This window comes from Hibiscus syriacus, unplaced genomic scaffold (assembly GCF_006381635.1).
Source record: "Hibiscus syriacus cultivar Baekdansim isolate YM2019G1 unplaced genomic scaffold, ASM638163v2 tig00111543_pilon, whole genome shotgun sequence".
NCBI lineage: Eukaryota > Viridiplantae > Streptophyta > Magnoliopsida > Malvales > Malvaceae > Hibiscus > Hibiscus syriacus.
This window is the reverse complement of record NW_024063116.1, coordinates 168,177-195,751: the sequence shown is the minus strand read 5'-3', so window position 1 is coordinate 195,751 and position 27,575 is coordinate 168,177. Positions and strand designations below refer to the sequence as shown.

Here is a 27,575-nt window from a genome sequence, read left to right as displayed (position 1 = left end):
CTGAAAAATATTTTGTTGCCTTGACAAACCAGAAGTGCTTACTTAAGTTTTCTAATTACATTTATACAAAGGTTAGTTACAATCATACACACGCTATATAGAAAAGAATCCCGACTAGGGAAGAGACTTGACTTAAATGACTGTCGAACATGTTGAGGCCAAACAATTTTTACTGAGGGCTGAAATCTTAAACCATATGATTTTCTTAACCCTGCTTTGCCATGACAATTTTTATTTTCTTCCAGTTATTATACATTACTTGAGGACAAGCAACAACTTAATTTGGGGGTGTGATAATTTCGTAAAAAGACTTAATTTCTAGTCTTTTCACTTAAGTTATTTCTCGTCTAAACAAAGTATGCATAGCATTTTAGTAGCATTTAGTTGCATATAGGTTACATTAGCTTGTGGTGGATAAATTTTGCTTAGGCAAGATTTATTTGGTTTGACTGATGTTATTGAGGAGAAAGGGTTGTTTGGATTGTGTTTGTGCAGGAAACTTACAGGGGAAGAACATTTCAGTCATGACAACGTAAATTTGCAAAGGCCAACAGAACAGATGAGAACGTGAGGAACTGATTTATCTCGCTAAGGTAAGGTTTATCTGAGGAAGTCTGAAGCAGGTGTGACGAAACCGCCTTTGTCACAAGCCAGCTGGATGACCTACTTCACATGCAAGAAAGCCTTAATTATTCTGACAGCTGCCTTTCCTTTTTAAGTCAGGACATTTATTTGACAACGGTTATTTAAGGAAACTCCAAAAAGCGTACAAAGCCCTAGGAGAATTTTCCTTATAAATAACCAGCCGTAGTCGCCAAAGAAAAAAAAGGAAGAAGAGAGAAGAACTTTACCCAAGAAGTGAGCAAGCAACTGCAGTGCTTCTTCACCGTCTACCCACCGACCTTCCTTGGTGTCCTCCATAACCAGACGTTAGCAGAGCGGTGATCAGGCCTCGAGAGAGGGTGATCACCAAGGCAGGCGTAGTGCTGATAAAAATCGTCGCGATAGAGCCCCCGATTTTGGGAGTCATTCTTCCTTTGTTTAACTCTTTATCTATTTAGGGTTGTATTAAACGTTGAATTTTGGATGATCTTTGATAGCACCATGAATATCTTACTTGATGTTAAACTTTCTGTTACCTGAACAATATTTTTTGTTTTATGAATTATGAATTATATTTTTCTTATGACTGTTTTGCTTACTGCTTAAATGTTTTACCTTAACACTGTAAGAGCATCGAGAGATCGCCTGGGGTTTTGGTAAAACATGTCTTGGCAATATAAGAGCATCGAGAGATAAAGTTTTGTCTAGATAATGATTCTTATATTTGAGAGAATTAAAATAGATCGACTTAAGCAATAGAATGAATCCGGGAAGGTGAAGTTCTAACTTGTCTACCTTAGAGATAAAGAGTAGTTTCAATCGACTAAAAGGGATAGACGCTAGAGTAGAATAGACAATGGCTATAGTTTACACTGAGAGGTATTGCTACAACAACGGATTGTAGTTAACGCTGAGGAGTATTGCCATAGCAACCGTCTAAGAATACCTAGTAATCCTGTCGGGCAGCTTGAGCAAGTCATAATAATTCATTCTAGACTTAGAAATAATTGTTGACAATGAAAGGGTTTAGCATCAGTACTCTGTGATATGTCTGAATATGTGAGGTTGTTTGCATTCGATTTAAATCAACACTTATCGTGTTTTATTTACTTTAACATTCTTCATATTTATTTTGTCTCGACCAAACTTTCCTGCACTCATTAAATCACCTCTTTATTAGTTCTTAAGTTGACAACTTAGTAGGACTTACTTTGTGACATTAGTTCTAGTTGTGGTGAAAATATACTTCTTGACCAATCCCTGTGGAGACTATACTCAATTACCCTATATTACTTGAATCGATTGTGTATACTTGCATAAATTTGCTTGCCTTAACATATACATTTACAAGTGATCAATGCACCCTGAAGATATGGAAAAAACTATATTTGTCACTATGTGGGGCACATTCTGCTATAAGGTGATGTCGTTTGGGCTGAAAAATGCTGGGGCAACACACCAGAGAGTCATGGTAATATTATTTCATGACATGATGTATAAAGAAATAGAAGTTTATGTCGATGATATGTTCATCAAGGCCAATATAGAGGAAGAGCACGTTGAGAATTTGAGAAAACTCTTCCAGAGATTGAGGAAATGCCGACTGAAACTTAATCCATGTAAGTGTACCTTCGAGGTGACATCTAAGAAGCTCTTGGGGTTTATAGTGAGAAAAAAAGGGATTGAAATAGATTGAAACAAAGTCAAAGCTATTCAAAATTTACCACCCCCATAAATACAAAAATAAGTTCGAGGATTCCTGAGGAGATTATGTTACATCACTTGGTTTATCTCACAATTGACCGAGATATGTGATCTCATTTTTCGCCTTCTCTAAAAAAATAACTCAGGGTATAGAATGATGATTGTCAAGAAGCTTTTGAAGAAGTTAAGAATTATTTATCAAATACCCCAGTCTAAGTGCCACATATCATAGGCAAACCATTAATTCTCTACTTACTAGTCTTTGAGAACTCATAGTGTGTTATTATGGTAGCATTACCAAACTAAGAAGAAAGAGATATCAATTCTATCTCAGCAAAAGGTTCTGATTACGAGGCAAGGTACTCACCTGATCAAAGTGTTGTGCTTTGGTTTGGGCTACTCGAAGGCTCATGCAGTATATTTATCACACCACTTGGTTGATCTCCAAACTTGCCCTTGAAATATATGATGGTTGTACCTGTTCTATCTGGAAGATTAGCTTGGAGGATTCTATTTCGAGTTTAACATTCAATGCGTAAGCTAAAAAGTAGTTAAAAGGAGCACCAGAAGATTCTATTGCAAAAAGGGTTTTTGAAGAATATGAGCCATTGAGTTTTGATTTCCCAGATGAAGATCTAATGGCTATTTCACTAGATGAAGCAATTACATCTACCAATGATCACTGAAAGTTAAACCTTGATGGTGCTTCAAATGCCTTGGGGCAAGGAATTGGAGGAATTTTGGTCTCTCCTAGTGGAGAACATTATCCTTTTATCAGTCAGCTTAATTTTGATTGCACAAATAATATGGATGAGTACGATGCTTGTGTTTTGGGTCTCAGAGCTTCCATTGAGCGCAAAGTAAAGACACTCAAAGTATATGAGGATTCAGCTCTAGTAATTTATCAACTTAGAGTAGAGTGGAAAACAAAAAGATCACAAACTGGTGGAATACCGTAAATTGGTCATAGAACTTATCGAAGAATTTAAAGAAGTGACATTCAATGACCTCTCAAGAAGATAATAAAATGGCATATGTCTTGGCTACTTGGCAGCAACATTTAAAGTAATGAACACTCAAATATGATGCTCATTGATATAAAGGCTTTTGTGTATCCATCCCATTGCTTTAACATTACATAAGAAGAAGATGCAAATCCCTGATATTATGGTATCTTGCAATACATTAGATATCAAAGTTATCATGAGCAGGTAACTGAGAATGACAAAAGAATTATTAGAAGGATTGTTGCAGGGTATATTCTTGATGGTGAGATCTTGTACAAGAAAAGTCCAGATCAGGTTCTATTGAAGTGTGTAGATGCCAAAGGAGCTAGAAAAATCGTCGAGGAAGTGCATAAGGGGGTGTGGTACCCATGCCAATGGACATACAATGGCTAGATAAATAATGAGATTTAGGTATTATTGGTCACCAATGGATGAGGAGTAACATCAAATGGTGATCAAGGTTGGGACTAGAGATTGAAAAAGTCTTGATTAAAACAACCAAAAAAAGAAATTGAATGCATACGATATTCAATACTGGTTTATGGCATCTAATATCTAGAGATTTGGTAGTCTATAAGGAACTTCACACCCTTACACATTGTCATAATTCTCGAGATCCCTTTACATAAGCTACACTTGAGTCACTCTGCAGCGTGCCAGTTCAAAACATCTTTACTATTGATAATGGGATACATGATTCATTTTCTTTTATTTTCCCAGTTAAAAGTTTACCATGTATTTACCCAAAAGCTCTTTACATTTATAAAAATAAATAAAAGGTCTTTCTGGTTGACATTCTTTTGCAAGCATCTTACATTGAAATTAAATACATGCAGTTTAACTTGAAAAACATGAAATCATCATGTATTATTGTGCAAAAAGTTTTGGAGAAGTGTAGTTGTTCTGAAGCTGACAATGATTTTAGCATGAAGCTTGTATTGAGATAGGCACCAGGAAATTAAAACCTTGGGGTGATAAATTTTTTTAGCAAGTCGAGATGAATCCAAGATATTCATCACTGATTAGGCAGATGGGTTATGAAACCATTAAATGTTCATGGGAAGGAAGAAAACAAGATCATACTCAACCAAAGCACATGTCATCAAGATGGTTAGTCCACGTGAACCGATGGTGATTTTGCGCCCAAGATTTGACTAAGTCACAAAGCGATCAACGAGAAGGGGTTCTCATTTGAAGATTAAAATACACCAAAATTGCATTATTACACACATTTTAGGCAGAAATAGGATCATGAAGTTCATAAAATGCATGATCATAAATGAAATTGAGTACTTACAGGTCTTCCAAAAGAAAGCTGAAGATTGAAGATTCTAAAACCTTAAGATAAAATTAACCAATTCAAAGTCCCAAAAAAGGAGAGGTTCAAATAACACTCGAGTCAAGGAAAATTTCCATATCTGGTGGTTGCGAGACAAGTTTCCACAAGGGAAGTTGATTTTCAAAGATTCTCTTAAATTCTAAACTTTTGGGTATGATATTTTCAAACTCCTGAATGTATACTAACGAGTGGTAATGTTTAAATTGTCAGATTCAATCTTCTTGAAGACTAGAGAAGCAAATCAATCCTGGTTCATTTGTTTCCAAAAAAGGGTAGAGTGAATCCAATTTCTTTAAAAGATCTGATCTCTTCGAAAGAGTAACAGAGCATATCCTCATTTTTTTAGATTTGATCTTCCTGAATAACAGTGAAGCAATTTAACCTTGATTTAATGTTTTCGAAGAATAGTGAATTGAATCAATATTTTTTAATCTAATCTCACCTAAAGAGTAGTGGAGCAGTTCTTTCAGATTTGGTCATCATGAAGAGCAATGAAGCAAAACAAGTTCGATTCAACCTTCCCTGAAGAACAACGATGTGAATCAAAATTTTCAGATCTGATTACCAGGAAAAACAATGGAGTAGATCAAATCCAACCTACCCTGAAATTACGGTGGAGCAGATTAACCTTTCGAAATCTTCACATTCAAATAAAACTGACTATCCTTTTATCTTTGCTCTATTTTCGTTACACGAAAATGAGCAAAAAAAAAAAGGGCAGCTGTAGATACTCATTTATGTCTGGGGCTACATCCAAGTTCATTAATGTTTATATATATAGTATTAATTAAATTAAATGCAAAAGATTATTGGCCTAGTTATTTAGTTATATGTAGTGTACATATTACATAGGTATATATATTATATTATATTATATTATTATTTTTTATATTCATATGTTATATTATTATTAATTATATGAGTTAATTATTAGTTATTATATTTAGTTATGCGTGTGTTTGTATGTATGTGTATATATATATTATATATAATTATATGGTTATATTATGACATATATACTTATATCGATGAACATATATAATTTTATATATATAAAAGTATGGGTGTGTGTTTATATTATATACGTATAAATATATATAAAATCAAATATATTTATATATATATATATATAATATTAATTTAAAATGCACTAATCTTATTCAATGTTTACAGGCCCGAAGGTGACAAAGAGTAACTACATGAAGCCCAAAGCAATTACAAGAAACAGTGGCCCAAACAGCAGCCAACACTCGAACTAAAGCAAGACTAATTGATTAGAAGCCCTAAGTAGCCACCCATGTGCTATCTAAGGTTTGGAGAGAAGACCCTCACCATCCGTGCGCCGTCAGAAGATCTGATCCTTCATATCTGTTAATTAATCTAACAGTCCAGATCAAGACCAAAATTAGGGTTTTTATAACACTAAAAAAGATATACGCAGTCGTCTATCCACTATTGTATCTGTTGAGATCCAACGGCCCAGATACAACAAAACTTAGGGTTTTACCCTAAAAGATACCAACCATCGCGTCAGTAAAGGTTAAATGTCTGATGACCAAGCATGAGATGCACGCACAAGCATTTGTGCTCTTCACACACTCGGTTTGATCCTCACCCAAGCCAAGCACTCGTTGGTCTCCACCTGATTCACGCTACCACGATACATCGATTGCCTTTACTATACTCGATTATCTGCATGGCCTAGTAGCACCTCTGCCATGAAAGTGGCAGAGCCTCCCCAACGCAAAACTCTAACAAACCCCTCACACGCAAAAACAAACAAAAAAGGGAAAATATCAAAAAAAATGAAAGGGATGGTTTCTGATTCCAAAAAATAGAAAATAAAGGGGGAGAAAAGACATTAAACAACACCAAAACAAAACAGATTGGAGAACCTTTTTTTCTCAGACATAAAACAAAAAAAACAACATCCATCTTTTAGTAACACAAACCCAAAAAATAGAGGATCATTCTTTTCTCATCAGCACCGAAACCAAAAGAAGATAAAGACCCTTTTTTATGACCGAGCAACCTAGCACCCAAAAGTAACAAAAAAACTAACCAAGAAAAAAGGCCTCACATTCCTTTTCCGAAAAGCTGCACCGCCATCCCCCATAGTCAAAACACCGTTGAGCCATTGGAGGTAATATTTCTTTTGGGGTTTAAAGGGCTATATAGTTAGGGTTTAGGTGGTTTTAAGTTTGGGATTCGAAAGAGAGTGGTTTAGGAGGGTTCTTGCCCCTCATCAAGGCTGCTAATGGGCAGTGACCATGGTGGCTATGGGCTCAAATGTAACCCCCTAGACTCGGCCTGGACGTTATGCTCAAATCTAGGCGGTTATATATCGTATTTAGAAATTCTTTTCATATTTAGGACAACATTAAAATCCATATGACAATATAATATGAAATTAGTCATAAGAAATGTTCATACGATAAACATATATATATACATATATAAGAAAATCATATAAAACATATACAGAAAAAAATACTGGTAATACATATATATAGAGACGGTAGAAAAAACACATGGCACCAAAGTATAACAAAAAAACATATAGAGATATATAGTGGTACATAAATAGGAGTAGTCGGTCTTCCTGATGCCAAGTCTACTAGCCTACAACCTGCTACTATCTAAAAAGGATAAAATTTACATAATTAGCTAAATAGCCCAATATGCTCCTAACGGTGTATAAAAAACATACTGATAAAATAATTCAGTAAAAATCAGTTCATCAAACATGTTTTGAAAATATGAACACTACCCCCATTGGATCACCAAAATGTGTAGGTTCCCCATAACCATACACCTGGTAAGGACCTTATACAAATAGCATAAGGACCTGCGATAAGGACTTACTCTGTGCACAAATCATATGAGTTTGCGGTAAAGTCTTACAAGTCATAGTCTAGGCGTAATATACTTCCTCCAATAATACCCCCATTGACAGTAATAAACATGTATGTATTCAAGTGAAAACTGTAGTTTAATCCAGTAAAACATGAAAATATTTCATACTAAAAAATAAGATAAAGAAATACAGTAACCAAAGATCATTTCAGAAATATACAATAAATCAAATATCAAATAATCGATATTCAGAAAATCAGGTATCGTATCGTAAAAATATTCAGTATCATCAGAAATTTAAAACAGTTCAAATAAATAGTTTAAAACTGTAATGTAACACCATCACGAAACACACATGTATCGGTCTTAGTAGTCTGATAAGGAAGCCTACTACTGATTCTGTCGATCAAGGTCAATGGTAGCGCTAGATCCTACGAATCGAAAAACCTATATCAGAATCCTAATATGAATAATAATAACCTCTATTTAAACAATTAACATAAACCTATGAGTAACTATCGAAGAACATGAATCGAGCGAATCTAACGGACGGGAAGCACCAGATCTAATTAACCCTCGGTCAAGAGAAACATGAGCACTAATCTCGGTTCACAATGGTGAACGGCAGAGAGCTCGATTTGATAATGTCGGGAATTTGCTTTCACTCACCCCTCCACACGCTAGAGACGACGACAATGAGGTGACCAACTCAGGACGATGTAAGGAACACCATACTATGAGAGGTGTCGATCACGGAGCAACGGTCGGAATTCAAACGACGATCAAAATTTCTTGGCTAAAAAAGAAGGTTTGAATAGAGAGAAAATGAGTATCCAAAAAATGAAAATTAATGAATTTTGGGGTTTTAAACCCAACCAAAAAGAAAAATGGGTAAATTAAACTATAGGTCCTCAAGATTTGGTTACTTTCTGATTAGGGTATAAATTCAACTAAAATTTTATTTTTGGTACCTAAATTTAATTAAAATTTCAATTTAGTCCTTGAAAAATATTTTTTAAATGGCCCTAATTTTAGGTGTGACAACTCTCCCCTTAAAATAAATTTCGTCCTCAAGATTTATCTGATGGAAATAGATGCTAAAATTGAGCCTCCATCAACCTAATTTTATGGACTGACCTACGAGACTCTAAACTGTCACCGAACTCTTAGTATTCTTAATCGGGATATTAAGGCTCTAAGAAATGGAATGCGACATATAGGAATGGGTAGGTCCATTATCAAACAAGGAAAAATAGGGAAATGAATGAATAGTAATAGTACCTGTAATCACATCAGGCTTATTACGGTATTGTCGACGTCTAGCAATATAAACCAACCCAGGCTATCTGGCCTCAGATCTGGATGGACCCCTACTCTGAGAAGGTCGGCCTCTACTAGTTGATCCCCGTGCTCTCTCCTAACTACAACCCCCTTCTAGAGTCTGAACTGTACTTGAGTATGAGCTGGTGTTTGAATTGCAATAGCTGGCTCTAGATAATCCCTCCTGAAATGGTCGCCAGAAACACATCGAAAATAGGTACCCAACTTCTTCATGTATTCATCAAAATGATGTCTCCTATAGTGCTAACATGACGACAAAGGCTGCAACCTAGAAAAACCACCCTGACTAGATTGTGTCACAGTTGACAAACCTGATGCCTTAGGCCTAACACTCGCACTGTCTCTTTCAGGAGACTCACCTCTGCTCTTTTGCTAGGGCGTTCAGAAGAGTCAACAGAACTAAAAAGCCTCTTAAATTTCTCTCGGTCTTGGTCTTTATCTCTCATATGTTCCATACCTACTCACTTTATCTCCTCAGCGGTCTTGGCTATCCCAACTAAGGCATCAAAGTTCCTCTCCCGATGGGTAGCAATTCGACTCTTGATCTCATACCTGAGCCCATTCTTGAATCTCAAGCACCGATCCAACTCAGTGTCAACCAATCCAGTAGCATAGCGACTCAATCTGATAAACTCAATCTCATAATCCATAACAGATATATCATCCTGCTTCAAATTCTGAAACTCCTGACGTCACTCTTGTAGGTACCTCTCTTCGGTGTAGCAACTCCGAAAACATGCCTTGAAAAGATTCCAAGTCAACTGATTCCCCGGAATACTACCAGAAATCGATTTCCACCATCTCCAACTCTCTTTCTTCAACATAGCTAAGGCCTCATTCAACTTTTTCTCATGCCTCAGACCAATACTTAGTGTCAGTCGGAGGTCCACCAGTAATGCCCTTAAATGGAAATACTCTAGCAGCTATAAAAAATTTCGAAATCTCGACCGCATACATATTACCAGGGACTCTAGCAGCTCTTTGGAACATGTGAAAGAAAACTCTATTAATGTCGTCCTCATCTAAACCAATGTCTTCGTCCTTAGTGACGGGAGGGTCTGTGGCAAGAGTAATCGGATCATCATGAGAAATAGATGGATCCACACGCGAAATAAGAGGATCTCACGGTGACATAGGATTATCTATCGTAACAGAAGATCGAGTCGCTCACCCTCAGCCACAGCCTGGCCTATGACCTCTGGCAGTACTCATAGGATAACTCTACAATGCTCTATAGAAAGAATTTGAACCTAAGTTGAACTAGTATCAGGAATCTCAATTATATTTAAAACTCATAAAATAAGGTGACACAGTTTTTTGAAAATATCAAAAATATATTGTAAATCCAGATTTTATGAATCATCTACAGTCCGAGTGTTCAAAACTAATGGCTTTGATACCACCAAGTGTAACCCCTAGACTCGGCCTAGACATTATGCCCAAATCTAGGCAGTTACATATCGTATTCAGAAATTCTTTTCATATTTAAAACAATGTTAAAATCCATATAACAGTATAATATGAAATTAGTCATAAGAAAAGTTCATACGATAAACATATATATATATATATATATATATATATATCAGAAAATCATATAAAACATATACAAAACAAAATATTGGTAATACAAATATATCGAGATGGTAGTAAAAACACATGGCACCAAAGTATAATAAAAAGACATATAGAGATATACAATGGTACAAAAATAGGAGTAGTCGGTCCTCCTGATACCAAGTTTGCTAACCTACGGTCTGCTACTATATGAAAATGTTAAAATTTACAGAATGAGCTAAAAAGCCAGTGTGCTCCTTAAAGTGTATAAAAACATACTGATAAAATACTTCAATTAAAATCAGTTCACCAAACATGTTTTAAAAATATAAACACTACCCCCCATCAAATCACCAGAATGTGTAGGTTCCCCATAACCATACACCCACCGGTACACCGGTAAGGACCTTATACATATAGCATAAGGACATGCGGTAAGGACTTACGCTTTGTACAAAGCAGAGGAACATGCGGTAAAATCTTACAAGTAATAGACTAGGCCTGATATACTTCCTCCAATAATACCCCCAATGATAGTAATAAACATGTTTGTATTCAAGTAAAAACAGTAGTTTAATCCAATAAAACATGAAAATATTTCATACTCAAAAATCAGATACATAAATACGATAACCAGAGATCATTTCAGAAATATATGATAAATCATATAACAGATAATCGATATTCAGAAAATCAGGTATCGTCTCGTAAAAATATTTAGTATCATTAGAAACCTAAAATAACTCAGATAAATAGTTTAAAACAATAATGTAACACCATCGAGAAACACACCTGTACCGGTCTGAGTAGTCTGATAAGGAAGATTACTACTGAGTCTGTCGATCATGATCAACGACAGCGCTAGATCCTACGAATCGAAAAATCTATATCGGAATCCTAATATGAATAATAATAACCTTTATTTAAACAATTTACATAAAACTACAAGTAACTCTCGAAGAATGTGGATCGAACGGATCTAACGGAGGGGAAACATCGAATATAATTGACCCTCGGTCGGGAGAAAGATAAGCACCATCCTCGGTTCATAATGATGAACGAGAGAGAGCTCGATTCGATAACATCGAGTATTTGCTTTCACTCACCCCTTCACGTACTATCGATGACGAAAATGAGGCGACCACCGTTGAACTCAGGATGATGTAAGAAACACCATGGTATAGGCGATGTCGATCACTGAGCAATCGTCGGAAATCAAACGACGATAAAAATTTCTTGGCTAAAAAGAGAAGGTTTGAAAAGAAAGAGAAAATGAGTTTCCAAAAATGGAAACTGTTGAATTTTAGGGTTTTAAACCCAACCAAAAAGAAAAATAGTTAAATTACACTATAGGTCCTCATGCTTTGGTTACTTTCTGATTTGGGTATAAATTTAACTAAAATTTTATTTTGGTCCCTAAATTTAATTAAAATTTCAATTTAGTCCTAAAAAAATTTATAAAAAATATGTCATAATCTGGGGGTGTGACATCAAAATAAAGAAAGTAAAAAGAAAGAGAGATTGGGTTGAGAGCAAATAAACAGAGGAGATAACATTTAAGGGGGGAAAGAGGGTTGATACAAATGGGGCTAGGGTTTACTTTTCCCCAAAATATCATATATATATAAGGATGCCAAAATGGCGCCATTTAGGCCTAACGCAACTCGCGTGGGTTATTTGTGTAAGGGTTCCTCCCATATTTTCGCTGAATGAACTTTGGTCCCTGATTTGATACTTTTTGAGTTACTAATTTTGCCCTCTTTCTTTATGCGCCTCTCACTTTAGTCCTGGGCTAGATTATTTTAATTTTATGTTATTTTTCACATTTGGCATGTAATTTTATTAATTTTTATTTTATTCTATACTACAAGTTTATATATTTCACACTCTTTATACATTTAGCACGTTATTTCCTGAACTTTTATTTTAGTCCCATGTGATAATATTGGTTTTATTGCAACCCAGTGCCTAGTGTTGTACAATGTTTGTATTTCTACCCTGATTATTGTCATGTTTGTTGTTAAGCCTTTAAAGTGTCTATTCATTATTATTTAGTCCTTACTTTAGTAAGCATGCTTAGTTTATGCTATTTATGTTTTGGACTGCTATGTTCCTATTTTTATATTTGAGTCCTCCATCATATTTATGTATGTTGCTATGAATATTTAGGTAGGTTTTTCTAGGGCTTATTATGAATACCATATATATACTATAATGTATTATTTAAACTAAGGAGGGTACACATGCTTTAATTGTTGTCATTCCTTTATTAAATTTAGTATGATATTATTGTTGACGAAAACGGGTAAGAAAACGAAAGAACACGAGAATTTTACGAGGTTCGGCAATGTGCTTACGTCCTCGGTGCCTAGGCGGCGCTAGAAGTTTTATTCAATGATATTTTAGGTCTAGGTTACATCTCTATTTATAATAGAAAACCCTGGTACATAATTACAAAATCAACCCTGTACCGTATCGCGGGGGCTGCGCCCCCACACCCCCAACCCACATAATTCGTAACCCCACAACGAGACTTTTTATGAGCCATACATAACAAATCTCCACCTTGGCGAATATCCTGCCCCTTGGAAACTTCAATGTGGGTTGGGTTACCTTGCTTCTTTAACAACTCGAAACATTCAACAAGTCCAAGCAATGCTTGAACTTGTCTGTCGTAACTGGCTTGGTGAACATATCAGCGGCATTTTCATCAGTATGTACCTTCTGAAACAAAACCTCTCCAGATGCAACCAACTCTCTGATCTTGTGGAACCTTACATCAATATGTTTAGTTCTAGCACGATACACCTGATTCTTAGCCAAGTGAATAGCACTTTGATTATCACAAAGCAACTGAACTCGACCTTGTTGAACACCCAACTCCTTCACTAAACCAGTAAGCCATAAAGCTTCTTTTGCAGCTTCAGCCGCTGCCATGTACTCAGCTTCAGTTGTAGATAGAGCCACAATAGATTGAACATTAGACTTCCAACAAATAGGCCCTCCACCAAGAGTAAAGACATACCCTGTCGTAGATCTTCTATTATCCAAGTCACCTGCATAGTCTGAATCCACATATCCTACAACCAAAGGATTATCCCGCTGACTCCCAAAAACAATTCCATGTCCCACAGTACCCTTTAAGTACCGAAAGATCCACTTGACTGCTTTCCAATGTTTCATACCAGGTTTAGACATGTACTTACAAACTTGACTAACAGCATGAGCTAAATCAGGACGAGTACATACCATCGCATACATCAAGCAGCCAACAGCATTAGAATATGGAACCTTTGCCATATCTTCAGCTTCCTTATCTGTCTTGGGGCACTGTTCTGATGAGAGCTTAAAGTGATTCGCCAATGGAGTGCTAACTGGTTTTGCGCTGCTCATCGCAAACCTTTCTAGCATTTTCTCAACATAACCCCGTTGAGATAGCCGCAGTTTCCTTGAGTCTCTGTCCCTGCAAATTTCCATTCCAAGAATTTTCTTTGCAGCACCTAAATCTTTCATATCAAATTCCTGACTCAATAAAGTTTTCAAACCGATAACATCATCCATGTTCTTCGCAACAATCAACATATCATCAACATACAATAATAGAAAAATAAAAGAACCATCATCAAGGCTCTTAACATAGACACAACAATCATACTCACATCGGTTGTAGCCAATCTTGATCATATAGGAGTCAAACCGTTTATACCACTGTCTCGGAGACTGTTTCAACCCATACAAAGATTTCTTCAATCTGCAAACTAAATGCTCGTTTCCAGGTTGAGTGAAACCTTCAGGTTGCCGCATGTAGATCTGCTCCTCTAAATCACCATGCAAAAAAGCAGTTTTAACATCCATCTGCTCTAAATGCAAATCCCAACTAGCCACCAATGCAAGTACTGCTCGGATTGAAGTGTGCCTGACCACAGGAGAAAAGATTTCATCATAATCAACTCCTTTCTGCTGTGAAAAACCCTTCGCTACCAAACGAGCCTTGAACTTCTCCCCTCTTTTTCTGTACTACTGGTTTCTTCTTATATACCCATTTGCAACCAATCGGATTCTTACCCTCAGGAAGGGGAACTAACTCCCATGTGCGATTGTGATTCAAAGACTCCATCTCCTCAACCATGGCTGCCATCCACTTGTCGTTTTCCTGACTAGTAACGGCATCATGAAAGTAACCGGATCATCACTGCTAACAATAAGTGCAAAAGATACCAAGTCTTCAAAACCCAATCTGTTCGGAGGCTTTATATTCGTCCGTCTCACCCTGTCTCTGGCGAGACTATAATCCTGCAAATCATCCGTAGTGGAACCACCAGAAGTCGGTTGAGAAGTTTCTGGTTTCTCGACTGGAAACTGCTCGAAATCCACCACTGTCGTGTCTTGCTTCTGCTGCAACATGGATTGTTCATCAAAAACGACATCTCTACTAATCACAACTTTCTTCGCAACTGGATCCCAGAACTTGAATCCTTTGACACCTTTCTTGTAACCCAGAAAAATGCACTCCTTCGATTTTGCATCAAGTTTGGATCTCTCATCAGCAGGTACATGCACATAAGCAGGACAACCAAAAATCCGTAAGTTATCAAAACTAACATCATGACCAGTCCATACCTCTTCTGCAACTTTCCCAGCCAGCGATGCCCTTGGCGATCTGTTGATAAGGTAACACGCCATGTTAACAGCCTCAGCCCAGAAGTTTGGGAAGCCCCGCATTCAACCGCAAACATCTGGCTCTTTCATTCAACGACCTGTTCATTCGTTCCGCAACACCATTCTGTTGTGGTGTCTTGTGCACTGTAAAATGCCTCTGAATCCCATGCTCCTTACAGAATTGTAGGAACTGTGAATCTGTGTACTCCGTACCATTATCAGACCGCAAACACTTGATTTTTCATCCTGTTTGGTTTTCTACCTCAGCTTTCCACAACTTGAACTTCTCAAAAACTTCAGATTTCTGTTTCAAAAATACACCCAAACTTTCCGTGAAAAATCATCAATAAAAGTAACATAGTACCTAGATCCACCCAAAGACGATGTCGTGGAAGGCCCCCATACATCAGAATGCATATAATCAAGAATCCCTTGAGTTGTGTGCTTCGTAGTCTTGAAACGGACTTTAGTCTGTTTACCAAGAACACAATACTTGCAAAAATCGAGCTTACAGCTTTTGACACCATGCAACAAGTTTCTCTTGTGTAATTCTGCCATACCACGTTCACTAAGATGAGCAAGGCGCATATGCCACAATTTTTTCGTATCATCACAGGACTCAACAGAGTGAACTCCACCTGCAACGGTACTCCCTAACAATCTGTAGATATTCCCTGCAGTCAACTTGCCTTTCATCACAGTCAATGCTCCTTTAACAATCCGAATGGTTTCCCTATCCTCGTCAGCCTTAGGGATAAAACCATTCTTGTGCAAAGTGCCCAAGGAAATCAAATTCTTCTTCAAGTCTGGGATATGTCGAACACCACTCAACGTCCGAACGGAGCCATCGTGCATCTTAATTCTGACATCACCAATACCAACAATATTGCAACATCGATCATCACCCAAATAAACCGAACCAGAATTAACCGTCCTGTATGTCGAAAACCATTCCCTATTTGGCGTGATGTGATAAGAACATCCAGAATCAAGAATCCAAGCATCCGTCAATTGTATCGTTGAAATAGAAAGCATATCACCCTCACTGCAATCAGAAGTATCATCCTCGACCACGTTCACAGACTTGGATGAGCCATCACGCTTCTCATCGGTCTGGTTTTTCAACTTCGGACAGTCTCGCTTCATATGTCTCGCCTCCTTGCACTTGTAACAGTGAATCGTCTTCTTATCCCTGTATTTGGATCTGGAATTCCGCTTCCCGGACCCTGCCTTCTCTGGCTTCCGTCCACGATCTCGATTACCCTTGACATATAAGCTATCGGCTTGAGAGCTTTCCCCTGCATTCTGCTTCCGCTGGTTGTGAGCCAACAAGGCTGCAGTAATCTCCTCAACGTTGATAGTCTCTTTCCCATATGTAAGAGTAGTCACCATGTGTTCGTAAGAGGAAGGCAACGAACACAACAGAATCATCGCTCTGTCTTCATCCTCAATTTTCACATCAAGCCGAGCCAAATCAGAAACGATTTGATTGAAGACATTCACGTGTTGCGCCAAATCGTGATCGTCCTGCATCTTCAGCCCATACAGCCGCTGCTTCAGATACAGTTTTGTCGTTAAGGATTTGGACATAAACTGACTTTCCAACTTCCTCCAAATTTCGTCTGGAGACGATAGATGCATGACGTGATACATGACCTCGTCCGCCAAGCATAATCGTATGGTTCCTGCCGCTCGCTGCTGCAATTCTTCCCAATCTTCCTCATCCATCGACGCCGGCTTTGTAGGTCGCAAAGCCTTCAAGATCCCTTGCTGCGCCAATAGATCCTTCACCCTCGTTTGCCATAATCCGAAGTTACCCTGACCATCGAATTTCGCGACTTCGAATTTTGCTCCTGACATCTGATACCAATTGTTGACGAAAACGGGTAAAGAAAACGAAAGAACACGAGAATTTTACGAGGTTCGGCAATGTGCTTACGTCCTCGGTGCCTAGGCGGCGCTAGAAGTTTTATTCAATGATATTTTAGGTCTAGGTTACATCTCTATTTATAATAGAAAACCCTGGTACATAATTACAAAATCAACCCTGTACCGTACCGCGGGGGGCTACGCCCCCACACCCCCAACCCACATAATTCGTAACCCCACAACGAGACTTTTTATGAGCCATACATAACAATTATAAACTACCTTAATATGCCTAAATAACATGTAGGATTCGTTAATTTGTACATACTAATTTCTTGGATATGTAGATGCCTTCTTCAATTAGTTGTAAATATTTGTTTTTGCATGTTTACGTACGTATGAGTATGCGAATGAATTACTTCTAAATTGCATGACATCACTTTTGTATAATAAGTATGATATCCTCATGAGCATAACTTCTCCCGATCGAATAATTGGAATAAAGGCTATACTATTTCATTTTACGATTGTTGTGAGGTGACTGTCTTAAGTTATAAGAAAGTTACTTTCGACAATTTTAAAATGAAATTGTATCATATTAATTGAAAACCCTAAAAATTGACCACGCCTAAAATTTGGGAACGAGAGAAAAATAAATTTTCTTCTATTTAAATTCTTCGAGAAAATATCATTAGAATTTATAAAAGGTCCGATCTCGATGTCTTTAAATAATACAACATCATTCTTCTTTCTAAAAGGATTGATAATTTTAAATTTATCTTGTTTTACTTCATTTTATCATCATTCATACATTCGAATTAATAATGAATTTTCAAATGGAATTGTAATATTTCTTTATTAAAATTGGAGTAAGAATTGATTGCTTTAAGGCATGAGAGGTTGTTTCTTCTCGATAAGAAATAATAAAATATTATTGTGTTTAGTTCTAAAATTCAAATAATATTATTTGAAGGTATCTTAAGTTAAATTAAATTTGAACTCGTAAATTTCATTGTAAAGACAACAAATTAATCGACTAGGTACCGATTTAGGGCGCTGTGGGGTGCTAACCCTTCCCTATGCCTAATCGACTCCCGAGCTTAATTCATTGGAACGTAGACCTAAAATGTTGTTTTAATAAAATTAAAATTAATGTTTTATTAAAATGACAATTTTTTAGGTGCCCAATCACACCCTAATTAAATATTGGTGACGACTCTTCGAACCATTTTTTATATTAAAAGAAAACACCAAATCAGACAAGATGAGATTTTTTTTATCACTTTATAATTAATTTTTAAGAAATCGTTTTGACACATTTAATGGGATCAAAGTTATAAATATTTAGATGACGTCAAACAACAAGATGAAGGGCATGCTAAAAGGCCTTAGTGACATTTCTTATATACTTGGTATGCTACTGCAGATTCTTTTATACATTTCCCAAATTTTGATGTATTGGTTTTGTTTGTTTGCTTAATAATGGCAAACATTGCTGCAAAATTTACGTCGCAGAAAATGCAGATGAAATGCCGATTGGTTTGCCGACAGAGGCAAAGCATGTGGCTCACATAGGATTGGATGCCTCATCTGTAAATTCTGCTGCTAAACGCAGCTGGCTCATAACATATAATTATCTTAGTAAATGTTTTCATTTTATTATGATCACAAAATATAAAATTGTCAATGTAAAAGGGGAACTACAAGTTTCATATTAATGAATATGAATGCGTTACTATCACCAGTACCTTTGGCTAAGGGAGCAAGAACCTACCTACTAAACGGGCTCCAAGCCACGCACTTTTTCCTTAATTTATCCTTTATTTAAGTTAAATATTTAACTTTTAATAGTATAAGATGATTACAAAATAATATCTATTTAAAATTTAAATTAGAAATAAATTAGAAAATGTATCCTAAATTAACAAACTATTTACAAAATAAAATAAATTTTATCTACAATCTACACTCTCCCTCAAGCTAGCGTGTATATATTATATAGTCCCAACTACTCTTGAGTTGAGACAAAACTAAGCTTATTGTTTCATTTGTGACCTTCTCAAAGATAAAATGACAATCTATCTCCACATGCTTCATTCGATCGTTCAGTACCAGATTCTTAACAATACAAATAACAAATTGATTATCACAACTTAGTTCAAAATCCTCACTGATTCATTTGAAGTTCTTTGACCAATCGTTGAACCTAAATACCTTTATAAATTTCTTGTGTCAAAACTCACACTGCTCTTTGTCACTACATTGTTTTCTTCTTCTCCAAGTTACCAAATAACCCTAGACTCAAGTGTAATACCCACTGGTGGACCTTCGAGATGTAAGCTCTCCTGCCCAGCTTGCATAGGTAAAAAACTGCCATTTTTCTGATCTCATTCTGGTAATATATATATATTCTTTATGGATGATGTTAACCGCAGTTATCTGCATATTCATTAGTTTGTGACATTTGGAATCAAGCCCTCTTTTTCCAATTTTTTTATTGATTTATAATATATTTTTTAATTATATTAAGACTTTATTTATAATATATTAAATAATTTTTCAATAGTCTATGATGATTATAAGATAATATTTATTTAGAATCTTTTTTGTCTATTGACAACGTATATATACTCATTTAAATAAATTTTTGAATTCAAGACTTTTTAGTGAAAACAATATTCTTTTTAGTCATTAAGATTGTAATAATTTTTATAGTGTATTAGTTATTGATTCTATTAGAAGGACGTAGAATTTTGTTTATTTATTTTTTTATTAATAATATATATAACTAATATAATTTAAATAATAAAATTAATTATTACTCCATAATATATAATCAAATTAATAATTAAAATAAAACCTAGACATTATTCACTTTATCACGAGATTCAAATTTTCAGAACTTAATTTCCATGAAAATATAAAATTGTTTAATAATTATAGGAAGGGAAAAAAGAGCAAAAAGATGGAAGTACATGATTGGAGCGGAAAAGTTTACCCGACTTTTATACTTCAAACGAAAAGACTTAAGGGTAACAGAGTATTTTCCAGTGTTAAAGATTCGCCTGTCAATCTTTGTCTTATATAGTATATACTCTCTCCTGCATTTCAGTTATCGTAAACAAACAGGAAAAATAAAGTGATGAAAAGGAGCGAATGAAATCGAGAGCTTTTACTTCTCTTCTAAAGAAGAAGAGGTAGTATTCTCGTCACTCCAAAAATAAAGAAAAAATATTAAAAAGAAATCTATTCTCTCGCACTCCGTTAATGGGAATCAAAGGATCGGATCTCATCTAATATCCATTGTAGTTGTTTGATTCTCTCTTTGGCAAAGAATTGTTGAGAAAACAAAAGAGGAAGAAATAAGAGGAAAAATGGCTGGTTCGCAGAGCGGAGATTTGAAAAGGGAAGGATGGTTGTATATAATACGTTCCAATCGGATTGGATTACAGTACTCGAGGAAACGCTACTTTGTTCTTGAAGATCATCTTCTTAACTGCTTCAAATCCATGCCCCTTTCAAATCTCCAGGTCACGTCTTTCATTTTTGTTTCTTTTCGGTTCTTTTTTTTTTGCTGAGAAGTTTATATTGGTATTAACGAATATTAGAAAGAAATAATGGCATTGAATTTATTATATTTTGTATTTGTTTTTAGTTACAAATTTTGGATTAGTTGAATTTATTTTAATAAATTTATTGCAAAGACGTTTTCTGGTAGAGTATGACTACTTTGATTAGTATAGGAAACTATGCGTTATATCTTTATTTATTTTTGTTGCTAGCTTTCTTTGCTCCTTATACTATTTTTAGTATATATATATATATATTCAATCGAGCTGTTTGTGCTGGTACTTTTATTTTTTGGGTTAGAAATGTAACTGTTTATAGATAAACTGAATCTGGAGAAAATGTAAAGCTTACAATCAGTTTTGTGTCAGGAATATTTTCCTTTAGGCATTCAGATGTCATAGTCTTTGTAGTTTGTACTCCTTAATCTTTAGTTATTATAGAGAATTGAGCTGACTTAATGATAATCATAAGCAAAGCAAATATTAGCTTTTTCATTATTATTGCAAAGAGCCCTAAGTCAAGAGATACCAAAGAGGGAAACAGATATTTAAATCTTGGACATGTTGGATGCCACCATTTAAGAGTGGCTGAATGAACCGAGTAAGCAAGCTCTTGGTCCAAAGCTTAACTTGAGCATAATTTGTGCCACGGTGATGTTTTTGTTTTAGGGGAACGTGGCTTAACCTTGAAAAAATAACCAATGATCAAGCTATTTAGTACTCCTTTTCTTGCTGTTGTAATTCTTGTTTACCTTTGGGAAAGTATTGTGTATAGGATTTAATGAATGAATACTTATTGATGCTAAGGTATTGTCTAGGCTCACATTCATTCTGAGTTAATGATCTTTGGTCTATAGTTTATAGTTTTGCAGTTGCAGGCTGTTTTTTTACTGGTTTGACAATTTTATTGGGTGAAAGAGTGAAACCTTGATTTTTCTTTCAGGAACCGGGTAGAAGTGCAATAATTGATTCCAGCATTCGAGTTACAGACAATGGGAGGGAGAGCATTCACAGAAAAGTATGTGAATAATTTGTCATTTCCTTCGGTGGTGGTAAATTTTTTAGTTTATATGTCAGTTTAGGCCATTGGACCCTTTGTAATGACTGTTCTTTGTTTGACGTTGTAGGTATTTTTTATATTCACACTTTATAATAGTTCTAATCACAATGATCAACTTAAGGTGAGGCAAATACATCACAAAAAGATTGTTAGTCATTTTCTATCATACTTTCACCTTCATGTATGAGATCTGGAATCTAAATTTATAGCTAGGAGCTAGTAGTCCTGAAGAAGCAGCAAGATGGATTCATTCCTTCAAGGAAGCGGCCATAAAGGTGCTGAATTGCTTCCTCTTGTTATTGGACATCGTAAGTTTTGGATATTAGATGGGATGAGCCTGAGACTGGATTGTACGTATGCAGGGTGGTCCATACCCTGGAAATGATGCAGCTTGTTCAAAGAGTAGATGGCAGTCCTTCAGGTATAATAACAAGTGAACTTTCCAGCTTTGATATTGAACACATAATATATTTCTGCCTTTTTTTATGTCTATTCATTCATGCTTGTATGTGATTTGGTTTCTTTAGAGATTTCTTGAAAAAATTGAGTTGGATTTGTTTAGAATATTTTTTTAGTGATGAGTGTCAGAGGACATGATGCTAGTTCTTTTTTGTTAGTTTCAAATTTATATCCCATTACTTTATATCAATTTCTTGGAAAGATTCCGTTCATGCAGATTTAGTCCCAGTAATGCAAATCACAGCAACTCTGTTGACTGGACTCTTTATTCATCTACAAAGACGGACAGAGTGACATCTGATGTTGTAGCACCATCACCTTGGACAATCTTTGGCTGTCAAAACGGTGAGTACTAAAAGATCTTTGGGATTTTTGAGATAGAATTAGTTGTTTGTCTAAGCCTGTGAGTGGAATGCAGGTCTCAGACTGTTTAAAGAAGCTAAAGATAGGACTTCTCATGGAAAGGTTCGTATCTTTTGGTTCACAGGTCAACTTTTTTATGGAATAGAATTTTGACTTTGTGTTTACTCCTCTCACCATTTGCAGTGGGACGACCATCCTGCAATTATGGCTGTGGGAATCGTAGACAGAACTTCAGAAGCCATTTTCCAGACACTCATGTCTCTTGGACCCTCAAGATCAGAGTAAGCTGCCAAGTATTTTGTATTTTTCTTGACTCTTATACCCTTCTTCAAGAGTCATGGTTTGATTTCAACCACAAATAGTACTTCAATTCTATGCATATTTGGAATTGTAGTAAATCTAGTATTGTGATTCATTGGAACATATTGCATTGCTATTTTTGTTTTCTCAGGGGACAACTTTTATGTGCCATTAGAGCTTATGACTCATTAAATTGTAATGGAGTAGAAATGTGAACTTAAGTTTGATGCATGATAGAACCTGAAACCATGTATCTTTACCTTTTTAATGTGAACTTCCACTCCATCTAGAAACTCTTAATACACTAAGTGTAATAGCCACACAAAAACCATAAGAGAGAATCTACGTTGTGAAGACAATGCCATGCATAGGTTTGGCATCTGTATTTGGTGCTCCTTTTCAATTCTTCTATTTGAATTATTATTATTTCCTTGATGCTCTCTTGTGCATCCTAAAGTTGTGCAAAATCACAATTTTGTTCATCTAGCAGAGTATTTTGCTTTTTCTGAAATGTTTTTTCCCAATCTTTCCAGAACCAAGAGTAACTTTGCAAATTGTTTTGCAGATGGGACTTCTGTTTCTACAAGGGTAGTGTGATCGAACATCTTGATGGTCATACTGATATTGTTCACAAGCAGCTATATAGTGATTGGTTGCCTTGGTCAGATCCAAATTTCAGATTTAGACATTATGTTTTGCACGGGTTTCTGTTTATATATTTTCACTATGTAACTATACTTGCAGGGGAATGAAAAGAAGGGATCTCTTGTTGCGGCGCTATTGGAGAAGAGAAGAAGATGGGACATATGGTAGTAATTACTTTTAGGAAATTCTCAAAATATTTATTCGGAAGTCAGAGCCCGGTTCGATTATAAACTCTCTTCTTTTGATTGATATTATCACAGTTATTCTCTACCACTCGGTGTTTCACAAGAAGTGCCCCCAACAGAAAAGCTATGTCCGTGCCAGCCTTAAAAGTAATGTATGCCTAATATATATGAACAAAAGAGATCTTTCTGAGTTCTCTTATTCTGGAGTTATAATTTAAATCCTTCATAAACATATTTAAGATGCATTAACTATTTTCAGTTTCACATATCTTACAAGACTTTTTTCTTCTTAGCATCCCTTGTGTGCATTAACACATGCACATTTACTGGTATCTGTCTGTGTTTGAATGTGGAAACATCCTTTGACTTCTCAGCTTGAATACTGCTGATAAATGCTTATTCCATTAATTTATTTTGATTTGTTCAACTTAATCATTGTCCTCACATACTGCACTGCAAAACTTGCAGGATGTGGCTTACGATGTACACTTAATTTCGTTTTTAAGAATACGGAAGGATATTAGTATTTTTTTTTTAGAAAAATTGAAGTTAATCTGCCAGGTTAATATTTGGCACTTACTTGCAGGTGGTGGATATGTCATAGCTCCAGTCACTGAGGGAAAACACTCGGTTGTTAAGCACATGCTTGCAATTGATTGGAAATTCTGGAAATCATATCTTCAAACGTCTGCAGCCAGATCTATTACCATTCGGATGCTTGAGAGAGTTGCTGGTAATCATATATCCTGTTATAAATTGCGTAATATATCACCCTAAAATTGAACTGCTAATGTAATCTTATTTATCAGTCCATGTATTGTTTGTACTTGTGTGTATGTGTTACAAATATGTTTTATCTTTTGAGTTATTAACTTTCAAGGAATCTATTTCATGTACTTGCAGCATTAAGAGAATTATTCAAAGCAAGACAAGGAAACTATCCTTCTGCTGATCTTTCATCTGGAGAGTTGATATGGAATGTTAGATTGCATCAGAGTGAAGAGGAAGGCATGGTTGATATGTGTAAACGGATAGAGGCTGGAAAAGCCAAGGAAAACATGATTGTAGCAATGGAAAGGGCAACTTCAGAACACTCGAGTCTGGTAGGTCTTAATGATGCTGCCGATGAATTCTTTGATGTTCCAGAATCAACAGACTATGATCAAACAGAAAATGGATGGGCTTCTGACTTTGGCCCCGAGGTATACTCTCAGGTACAACTTACAAGTCAAAGTTGTTATCCTTGAATTTTGCATACAAATATATTTTTGGTTAAAGTTGCTCCATATCTCAAAGAGGATGTGAACCACTACAGTTTTTCCACCTTTTCTATTTCATTTCTAGTGGCAACATTACTGTTACTGTCACATTGGATGAGACCATTAAAGTTTAGTGTATGTCTAACTTTGATTTTCTCACTTCTATGTGACTGAAAAACTTTCAGGATATGCGCCAACCAAAGTTATCAACAGCTGCTGTTTTTGTCAAAAAGATACATGATCTTGCAGGTGGTTCGTATTTTGATGTATTCACTTCTAAAGATTTTTCTTTCCCATAGGTAGTTATGGAAAGATAAATTGCTGATTGCATACAATTTTTCTATTTTACAGTCCAAAAGAGGGGCTATATGGACTTGCAAGACATCACAAGGGAAGATGGTATATGTTGCTCCTATGGAAACACTCTTTCTAAGGATCCAACTTGTACATTGCCTTGCAGTTGGACAGAAGCAGAACCCACCACATTTTTAATTCGTTGGAAAAATTACCTAGAAGATCGAACAAAGGTATAAAGAATGATGTTTCAGTGTGGTTTGAGGTCAAAGTTGAAGCATATAACAAAAGTTTTGCTGGTGTGTTCTATGATGGTCCATTTTATGCCTTACTACATTATCTTCCAGTCAAATGGCATGTTGTCTATGATGATCTCTAAATTATTCATTTCATTCCATGTGTTTAGCTCTTGGCATGGCTTAAATACCAGTTGTAAGGTTTGACAGTTGTAGGTATTATATGTTGATTAGCTGCAAGTAGTATGATACTGGATATCTCTATTAAATTCATTTTGGCTTTCCTTTTGCATAGCTCCATTTTTAGTTTTCCCGTATTAAATTTCAACTTCCTGTCCTTTACTCTTGTTTTCTGCCAGTTTAAGGCAAAGGGAACGTTGATGCAAATGGTCGCAGCAGATTGGTTAAGATCGGACAAGCGAGAAGATGATCTAGGAGGGCGTCCTGGGGGCATTGTTCAGGTTTTCCTTTAATATATGTCATCTTTTTTCTTAATTGAGATTTTGTGGTCATTGCACACGAGTCACCTGTAACCTCAAGCTGTACTTATTTCATTTTGCAATATGTTGCTTGTGAATTGAAAAATGAAAATAAATTTGTAAGTGTTTATTATCAGAAATATGCTGCTCGTGGAGGGCCAGAGTTTTTCTTCATTGTCAACATACAGGTACTTTGGTCTCAATTCTGTCAAAGTGGTATGCATTTCTATCTTCATTTTTGTTGGTTCTTGAGTATTTAAAATAATCGAATCATTAACATGACATAGGTGCCAGGTTCAACTACATATAGTCTAGCACTATATTATATGATGAGTACTCCTGTGGACGAAACACCCTTCCTACAGAACTTCGTCAATGGGGATGATGCATATAGAAATTCAAGGTTTAAGCTCATTCCATACATATCAAAGGTTGGTGTATGCAGTTTTTTGCAGTTGCGATTGAGAATCTCGGGTTATTCTTGTATTGAAGTGAACTCACTAAGGGTTTCATCAATAATAATAATAAAGAGCTTGTGTTTAATTCCAGTTAAGCAGAAGAGGAGGAACATTTATATTCCTACTCGGTGTTTTTAAAGTACTGAGATCTTAAAACGAAATCACTTACCCTTTTTATCAGTTGCATCACTTAGATTATGACTTTTTACTACTGTGAAGATTTGCTTTGTAAGAAATCCTTGCACTAAAGGTCTCTGAGCTAAGTCTATCCATGTCGTGTGACTTACGAAGAAATGAATAATAGCATGCATTCTTTGCACCGAGGACTAGCTGATTCTGTGGTGTATACAACTCTATTTCACATCACATAAGGTAATGTTCTGACAGTTGACTTTTTTCTGGTTAGGGATCATGGATAGTCAAGCAGAGTGTTGGAAAGAAAGCTTGTCTAATTGGCCAAGCTCTGGAAATTAATTACTTCCATGGGAAGAACTACTTGGAGGTAATTTTTTTTTTCTTGTACTACTCTACACCTTCTGTCCCTATCTATTTTTTTATATATGTTTATTTAAGCATTTTCTCATTTCGGAAGAATCGGTGTGTTTGAATAGAAAAAGAAAAAAGTTAAGCGCGGTGCAGTTATATTTGTCTACAGTTGTTTGCATTGTCAATAAAGAAGTACAGAAACCTGATAATTTCATGATAATAAAAATTAAGTTGGATAAATTTCATGATAATATTTCCCTTTCTGTAGCAAGCGGAAGAGGCACATAAGTTACTAATCTGTGCAAAGCATGTGACATGGCAAACTAAAATTTTGCAATCATCATTTCAGCTTGGGATTGACATTGGGTCATCAACAGTGGCAAGAGGCGTGGTCAATCTTGTGCTTGGCTACCTCAACAATCTGGTTATCGAAATGGCGTTTTTGGTACAGGTAAAATCAAACACTATATGCAAAACAGCGATAGACATAAACGATAAATGCAAGTAAATTTAAGTGGCTATTTTCATTTAATAAGATACCTCAACCTCTCATCTTTATATCTATGATCTGAGATAGTTTCATTTAATCTTCTTATATGCAGGCCAATACCGAAGATGAGCTCCCGGAATACCTTCTTGGGACATGCCGATTGAATCACCTGGATGCTGCGAAATCTATTCCGGTAAAAGTATGATTAATTCTGAATCAGATGTTTACTCACTAGCCTGGTTTAAGAAGCTTGGATTTGACGAAGAATAGCAATAAATCATATTAATTACTGCAACAAGAAGTTTCATTCTTTTATTCAGTCAAATGAGCATATATTCCTACAGAAACAGAGCATTT

The 27,575-nt window shown here is 35.8% G+C and overlaps 1 protein-coding gene across 1 annotated transcript; it reads left to right on the top strand.

Moving 5' to 3' along the window:
- LOC120164857 (protein ENHANCED DISEASE RESISTANCE 2-like) lies at positions 1–27,559 on the top strand. The gene is made up of 23 exons (XM_039174497.1): positions 1–14; positions 3,594–3,608; positions 20,216–20,465; positions 21,448–21,522; positions 21,632–21,685; positions 21,774–21,839; positions 21,927–21,985; positions 22,241–22,368; positions 22,442–22,488; positions 22,570–22,667; positions 23,252–23,347; positions 23,431–23,495; positions 23,592–23,663; positions 24,103–24,249; positions 24,420–24,730; positions 24,961–25,024; positions 25,127–25,302; positions 25,665–25,766; positions 25,922–25,972; positions 26,072–26,215; positions 26,649–26,744; positions 27,078–27,179; positions 27,331–27,559. The coding sequence occupies exons 3-23, from the start codon at positions 20,310–20,312 to the stop codon at positions 27,421–27,423; spliced, it is 2,202 nt and encodes a 733-aa protein (XP_039030428.1). The 5' UTR covers positions 1–14; positions 3,594–3,608; positions 20,216–20,309; the 3' UTR covers positions 27,424–27,559.
- Positions 27,560–27,575: the final 16 nt, after the last annotated feature.

Excerpts from the sequence above, each read along its gene's own strand:
- LOC120164857 (XM_039174497.1), top strand. The coding sequence starts at position 20,310 with ATGGCTGGTTCGCAGAGCGGAGATTTGAAAAGGGAAGGATGGTTGTAT. Across the intron at positions 21,523-21,631 it reads GGGAGAGCATTCACAGAAAA|GTATTTTTTATATTCACACT; the intron begins GTATGTGAATAA and ends TTGACGTTGTAG. Across the intron at positions 23,348-23,430 it reads TATAGTGATTGGTTGCCTTG|GGGAATGAAAAGAAGGGATC; the intron begins GTCAGATCCAAA and ends CTATACTTGCAG.